The sequence below is a fragment of the Chaetura pelagica genome, unplaced genomic scaffold (genome assembly GCF_000747805.2).
Source record: "Chaetura pelagica isolate M959 unplaced genomic scaffold, ChaPel_1.0 scaffold69, whole genome shotgun sequence".
NCBI classification, from domain to species: Eukaryota; Metazoa; Chordata; class Aves; order Apodiformes; family Apodidae; genus Chaetura; species Chaetura pelagica.
Genome location: NW_009970724.1, coordinates 2740012 through 2747749, shown reverse-complemented (window position 1 = coordinate 2747749; position 7738 = coordinate 2740012). Strand labels below are relative to the sequence as shown.

The window sequence follows — 7738 nt, the reverse complement described above, 5'->3', positions numbered from 1 at the left end:
CATGGTGAACTACCCTGTAACTTCTTCCATGCAAATAGGGGAAAGAGACGCACTCGCAGGCCAGAAGGACTGGCGAGTCCTGCCACAGGCAGTGGGGTGGAGGCAGGAGGCCCCAGGGGAAGGGCAGGGACTGAAACTTTTTTAATTTTGAAGTGGCATTAGCTGTATCATTGTCAACATGTATCTGAATCTAAGGCATCTGGTAAATTAAAGTGATGGATAGTCAAGTTTTTTGCTTATGACCACAGACTACTCCCATTTGTGCAGAGCAGAAGCATAGTTAGTTCTAACTTTTTTCCCAGCTTCAATAATCTGTAGCTTTGCAAGGGAGGGTCTCACCCATTCTCTGTATTAGCAGTAGAAATGAAGCACTTGTTTATTACAGGGTCGAACTGCCAGAGCCTTCTGTATATGAGGGGACTATGAATACAGTAGGTTCCTCATCAGTATAATTACACAAATTTCAGGCTTTGCCAGAGGGATGTTTTTCAAAGCAGATGCAGGAGAAGCCTTGACTGCATTTGCTTAAATCAGCCCAGCATAACAAGTGCTGTTTGAACAGAGTTAAGCATTTAAGCACTAGACTTGGTCTTTATGAGCCCCCTCTGCTGCAGTGCTTCACAAGTGAGACACTGCTGTCTCTGCCTCTCCAGCGTTCCTGGGCTTTACTTGAGCAGATGCTGAATACCTGCCCCTTCTGCAAAATGATGAGAAAAAAAGATGTATTCGCCAGCTCTTTACTTGGGAGCTGTTTTGTTCTGCAGAGGAGCTTTAGTGACCCCAAAGTGTCTCATCTTTCCCCTTCTGTGAGAAATCCATTTATAATAAAGCTTTTAGCATGTTGTCCTCTTTTTACACCCCTGAGCAGCTTTGTCTAGTTGTTATAGGGGAGCCAAGTGACCAGGACTTGGAAGGTACCTGGAAGGTAGAGCTAGAAGTGCTGTCTGCTCAAGTGCTCTAGGGTTGTGGTACCATGGCGCTGCTAGACTGAAGGCTGTTCAGGAGAGCAAGAAGCAGAGCTAGCCTCAAGTCTGCCCCGTGGGGCCTTATGGGGTTTGTTGTTTTGTTTTGGTTTTTACTTTCCCAGGTGGATTTGTCACCCCTGAGCCAAGAGAGCCCTGGTGATGTGCAGGAGTCATCTGGGAGGAAGCCCAGCGTGTCTGTTGTCACTGCTGATGTTGGCCTTGTCAGCATGGTCCGGCAGGGGATCCTAGCACTGCAGCTGCTACCCTCCAACTCCAGTGCAGGTTGGCTTTGTCCTCTGGGTTAAGGTTTGCCAGGTTGTTTGTGAAGGGTTGTGTTCCACCAGCCTTAGGCTGAGATTAATTTTATAAGGGCTGGTGCATGGATTGTTCTGTTAGGGGTGAAATTTCAACACCAGCTTTTGCTCTGCACTCTGTGGACAAATTGTGGTGGTGGGAATAGGGAGGACAACACTGCAGTGCATGCCATGTGTCTGTGTTAGAGGGTTTGTGAGGAAGCAGAGCTGTGGCTGTACTTCTGGACAGGCCAGGCTGCGCAGAGCTGTGCCCAGCCTGAGGACTTTCCTGTACCTAGTCGGGAAGTTTACCAGCTCCAGAATCCCTTGGAAGCTCTAAACCAAGCTCAGAATTTTCCTTTCTTTTTGCCCTGCCTAAATTTTATCTCTCATGGATAGACTGGGAGAGAGGTAGCTGTTTGAATTGGAAGATGCACTAAGATACTGCCTTGTTGACAGGTATAATCATAATTACGGATGGCGTGACCAGCGTCCCTGATGTGGCTGTGTGCGAGACTCTGCTCAACCAGCTCCGCAGCGGCACAGTGGCCTGCTCCTTTGTGCAGGTATGGCTGCCCTTAGCAGGGAGGGTGGGGACTGCTCCCTGCCAGAGGGAGGAAGGTGGGTTCCTGTCGGTAGTGTTCATCTTCAGAGGGGAAGAGGGGGCTTCTCTTCCTGTCTGAGGCCTTTACTGGTTCTCTGCCTTGTCCTCGGCACTGCTGTGCTCTCAGATATCTTCTTTATCCATCCTGTAGGTGGGCGGTGTCTACTCTTACGATTGCAGCTTTGGCCACGTTCCCAATGTGGAACTGATGAAATTCATTGCCATGGCCACTTTTGGTGCTTACCTCTCCACGTGTCCTGAGCTGGATCCCTTGAGTCTGGATCTGAATGTGTATCACAAGGCATTTCTGCTATACTCCTTTCTGCGTACTGGAGAGTCCCTGAATCCAGAATACTATTGTGGTGAGTAGTGTAAATGTCCTAATCCCAGCAGATGGATGTCTTGCAGCACCCCTCTCTTTGGGGTGACTCCCCCAGGCTTGGTTGTGATGATACTCTCCCTTGTCCACTCTGGGCCATGGGTTCTCTGGGCCATGGATTCTCTAGGCACTGGGCACTATTGAGCCATGCAGCCTTCTCTGCAGTCCTCCCCTACTGGTTCCAGGAATTGAGTAGATCAAAGAAAACTAGTTCTCTGTTTTTCACTGGTCCGCTTTCTGTGGACTTCACTCAGCGAACTGCAGTTAGGCCTGCTGTGTTGGAACTTGGAGGAGGTGAGGAGCTCTCTTCTAACCTTTCCTGCACTCTGGCTAGCTTGCAGATGGGGGTGTTCTGGAGAGCTTGTCCTAATCAGGCTTGCAGATGACAGTTTGGATTGAAAAACTAGACCCTTGAGAACCATCTCAAATGCCTCACTTGGTTGTCCTTATTTTGTGAATATTAGTGACTGAGACTATGCCAGGAGAGATGAATTACCAGTAAAAGATGGAAACACCCTTTTGTGCCCTGGTGATGTCCTGGTGCCATCTGTGCTTTCTGTAACTTGGCAGGAGAAGCTGCATACAGTGACAATTTTGATAAGAGCTGGCCTGGGTCTTGGAAAAGTTAAATCTTAAAAAGATGGGGCATTAGTGCCTGAAATTCAATGCTTCTGCATCCTGATGCCTTTCAGAAAGCACCTGGAATTCAAGGTTTTCCAGGGAAAGGGGGTAAAGCCACAAAGCTTGCTGTGTGACTGTTGCAACAGCTGTGCAGTTTCTGACTGCCTAGGCTAATTGTGTAATTCTAACGTGTCCCTTGTCACAAAAGCTGTCCCAGAGAAAGTGGGGCCTGGCAACCCCACCTTGTCCTTCTCCCAGGCCTCTTGGCCATTCTAGTGGACCTGTTCACTGCATTGCAGAATCAGGAGTGGGTGTAAGTGGTGCCTGAGGGATGTAGTGCTCTTCAGACCAGCAAGTGTTCCTGGCAGCTTTTGTAAAGCACTTTAGGAGGGCTGTTGCTGCAGGGTGAGGAGCAGGAGAGTTTCTCCCTCCCAAGCACCATCTCTGCCATTTGCAGTGTCCCAGCACAGACTGTTCAATGAGCACCTGGTCTCTGCAAGCAGCAACCCTGCTCTGGCGATGAGGAGGAAGAAGCACACTGAGAAGGAAGTGCATGCTGACCTTGTGAGCATTGTCTCCGTCCGGCTGCGCGAGGGCTACAGCATCCGTGAGGTCAACATCACAAAAGGTGACCATGCTCGGGACTGGAGGTTTGGGCAGGATTCTCTTCTCAACTGTTTAGAGAGAAGTGCAAGGTCTGCCATCTCAGTAGAGTGGCTGGTATTGTGGAGGAAGGAGCCATTTTTGCCAGGCTGTAAATTTGTTTTCCTGAACAACTTCCTGACACACGACTGTCCAGTGTTGTTGTGCAAGTGCGCAGTTGCTGGGTGCATCATTTGTGGCTGTAAGTGCCTGGGGAGGGGCAGACAAACTGTGACCCTCTCTGTACTGGAAACGAGTCTCCACAATTGTGGCAAACTAGTAACAGAACTTGGAGTTTTGCAGAGTTTTCTAGGATTTCCTCTATGTTTCTCCTTTTTTCATCCCTTTCCAGTTCTTTGCTGGATGCACTCCAAAATGCTAACATCAAGTTGAGCCCTTTGGTACAACAGATATAATGCCTCCAAAGGAGGCATTAAAGTCTTCCAAAGGAAGAAACTGGGGGAAGCAGGAATACTGTTAGGTGAAAATGCCAGATAGGTCTGGACCATAATCAATAGTAGAAAAACATAAAGCCATCCAGTGGTCCTGTTCTTTCATATGACTCACTAGAGATTATGGTACCTGGAGCATGAGAACTGTATACCAGGGAGTGCCAGTAAACCTTACATAACTTTCCATCTCCAGCTGTGACTAGTGGTAGTCCTTTAACTGAAGGGAAGATGAAAAAATGTAAGTTAAGAATTGCAAGCAAGAGGAGAAATTACTCTTGATTGTCACAGTGACCTGGAGGATGGGATTCTCAAAACAGTGTAAACATGTACAACACATGGTGACCCAGTGTCTTCACTATTATTTTGGGGATATTAGTACGCAGAATGTATTTTTCTATCAAAAAATGAAAGTCTGTCATACAACTCCGAATTTGCCATATGATGTTTTAAATAAATTTATTGTGATCTGCCTTAAAACTGTCTAAATATCTTGTGCCACTGCTCTGCTTGGAAGATTGTCCCAGAGCTTTGTTGATTCATCTGCCTTCTTTTCTAAACTCACTCAGACCAAATTAGACCTGTGTGGCTTTATTAGCATTAATTAAGTTTATCCTCCTTCCCTGGTATTGCACAACTGTATTTAATAACAATGCCTTTCTCCTTGTAACCTGCCTTTTGGCAGGCTATGCAAGCCAATGTTTCACCTTCCTTTTGTAAGGGCAGGGTTTCTGTTCTGTTTATTCATTTTAATAGCACTTTTTTTCCCCCTCAGTTGTTTGCTTTTTACAGTTTGGTCACATGTTTCTTGAAGCAGTTGATGAGAGTGTTGTAAATGTGGTTTTATCAGTGCCTTGATCAGTAATGCTGATATTTCCCTGCTTCTGAAGTAAAATACCATCTCTGATAGACCAGGAGCCACATGAGCTTTCTCTGATTGCCTGGCATTGTTAGTGCAGAAATCCCTGCCTCTTTCACACACCTTTGCTTCCAGCTGATGAGCACTTAAGGGTGTTTTATTGGTGTTTGTTTGTTTAGTAGTCCTAAATATTCTGTTCTCCACATAATAGTCCTCTTAAATTCATCTTGCTCAGTTCATCTCCCTATTCCTGTCTGATGAGTGGGAATTGACTTTTCTCTTGATGCTTCTTACAGATTGAATGGATCTAAACCACCTTTTTTGGGAACATTGGTAGCAATCATGTTAGGTGGGATAATTTCTAAAGTTTGACTTCTAGGAGTATCCCTCATTTCTTGCTTCAGGAGTTTTCTATTAGAAGTAAAAATCTGCAAGGTTTTGCATTGAGGCATCTCTTCTAGCAGTGTCTGCAGATTGCTTCCACTAATCTCCTGAAGGTGTAGAATGAGAAACGTCTCCTAAATCCAGGAAGATTAGGTCCATTGCAGTCTCCTTATCTAGGAATGTCTATGAAATGGTCTGACAAGTCAGTTCCTGTGCAAGCTGTGATCAGTATTATCTTTTATCCTTCTAAGCACCAGTTCACTTACATCTTGGACAGCAGTGGAGAAAGAGCATTTCTTTAATTTGGTAGCAACAGTGAAGTGCTCTTGGTGATTGTAAAGTCTTGAAATGGTGGAAGAAGTAGCAGGTGTGAATCATTCAAAAATCAATTAGGTAAGTTCACATTGTACCTTTTGCACAAAGATGCAGCTACAACCTCTGGCTCCTGATATCATAAAGCAGCAAATTCTTAGGTTTTGGAAGAAGGTATCAGAAATACCACCACATGTTCACCCTTCTCCCTGCTCTTTCCTCCAGGTACCTTCCTGATTTTAGCCCTTAGAAAGCTAAATTGATTGGTCTTTCATTTTTACAAGATCAGAGAGCAGAAGGGCAGCTGCACTGTATCAGAATTACCTATGGTGGTGAATAGCTATGGGCAGGTGCAGAGGGAGGAGTAAGAATAGGGTAAATGTACACAATATCTCCTTTCTCCTTTCCTTTTTTCTTCCCTGTGAGCAGTCTCTAGCTCTTTGCAGCTCAGGGACTCCCTGAGCTAGGAGTACTTTCTGAGTATTTTGATCAAGTTTTTTTTGAAGGATTTTAAAGGTTAAATGTCTGAGCTATCAAAAACACAGTGTCTATTTCTATGTCAGTGTTCAGAATACTAGCAGATAGTGTTACTTTGGAAAAGCTAAGTGCTCTGGGGAGTTGCTGACTGTGATCAGAAAAATTGTTGAACTAACATGTCTAAGTAGAATTTACAATAGATCAAGACATTTAGACATTCAGCACTGCCTCTGCATTGGCTAATCAGGGCTCTCTGGGCCATTATTTAGGGAGGTGTGTAACAAAGAGCAGTTAACTAACCTGGATTAAAGCTTTTGCCAAAACTTGCAAACTAAAGGCTGTTAAGGAGCCAGCTGTCTGTGAAGCAAGAGGGAGGAGTGGGATTGTGGACTTTGACACTGTCTCTTTTCTGCTTTGCTTTACTGAAGGCAAAATAGAATAAATAGCCAGTTTCATGCTCAGAGTTGCCTGGAGAAGCTGTCTGTGTTATTTGTAAGTGCTCTGGTTACGCTCACTATTTGATCTTAGGTTAGGCATGTGGAAGGCTACCATGGCTAGTTAGGAATGCAGAAGTGCTTCCAAAAAGAGGAGGATTGGAAGGTCTAAAAGGAGAGAAGCTGTGTTTGAGAAGCCATGAGGCCATTGCATGTAATCGAGCACAGCTACTCTCTGGTTTCTTTTTTGAGACAGTGTCAGAGGATTGCCCTCTAACAATAATAATAAAAAATCTTACTGACCATTCCATGTTTTGCTGAGGAGAGCCTGGAGGACATTTTTCAAAATGTCATCTTCCTCTATGAATCAATCCAGCACCAAAAATGGCTGGGCATGAGCTGACCAGTGAAGACAGCTGTTCTCAGTGTGAGGAATTGGGAAAATGAGTTTTCTAAAAATCAGAGTTGGCCTTTATGAAAGAAATCAAAGCAGCAAAAACTTTTATTAGCTATGAGATCAAGAACCAGAAATAGATAGCTTGTTCTTGTTGCAAAGCAAAAGATTCATCTAGGTATGTCTTCAAACTAAGCAAATACTTTGCCTGTGTTTTTAATTTTGCTTGTGTTGGATTGTAGGAGTGAAGCCAGGATGACTAATGGAAACCCAGGTGGAAGCAGGAAATATTTTCATTAACAATCTAGGCAAAAATATGTAGGAGTTTACTTACCGTGTTTGCTGTTGATGAAGTAGAAAGACTTTGTTATGAAAACCAAAATTTTGTACATAAAGCAGTGGATGAGGCCTAAAGCAGTAAGAGTGTGGTGACAGTATGAAATGAAGAGACAAACTGATAAATTCTTGTTTAGCCTCTGATAAACTAGACTATTTTCATATGGCAACAACAGATGGTAGAAACCTGACAAATGCATTTATAGTAACACAAAACACCCATAGTGGAAAATACTGGAGAGCTTAAATAAAACCCTAGTAATTCCTCAGATAAAATACAGGTGAAATATAGTGTACACCTTCGGGAAAGATAAATTCTTGAGGTGCAGGAAGGTCTGGGACAGTTAAGGGGAAAGGATATTCTGTCACAAGCTGATGACCTTGGCTTGGTTTAACCTGCGCAGTAACAGCTGAAAGTTGGTAAGGATTTATTCCTCTAGTGCACACTCCTTGTCAGTGTTATGGAAATGAAGCTTCTCAGAATAAAAATAATTTAATCACAAGAGCAACTGAGCGTGAATTTGGCATGTATTCTGAAAGGTTTCTTCTAGATATTGACAGGGAAGGAGTACTCTGAGGGAGCTTCCCA

The 7738-nt window shown here is 44.3% G+C and overlaps 1 protein-coding gene across 1 annotated transcript in view; it reads left to right on the top strand.

The window, feature by feature from the left end:
• SZT2 (seizure threshold 2 homolog (mouse)) overlaps positions 1-7738 on the top strand; it is a 60224-nt gene that overhangs the window by 4833 nt on the left and 47653 nt on the right. The window contains exons 5-8 of the mRNA XM_010006715.1: positions 1088-1247; positions 1718-1824; positions 2014-2224; positions 3320-3490. Of these exons, the coding sequence (XP_010005017.1) occupies positions 1088-1247; positions 1718-1824; positions 2014-2224; positions 3320-3490 (649 nt within the window). The remainder of the gene's footprint in view (positions 1-1087; positions 1248-1717; positions 1825-2013; positions 2225-3319; positions 3491-7738) is intronic.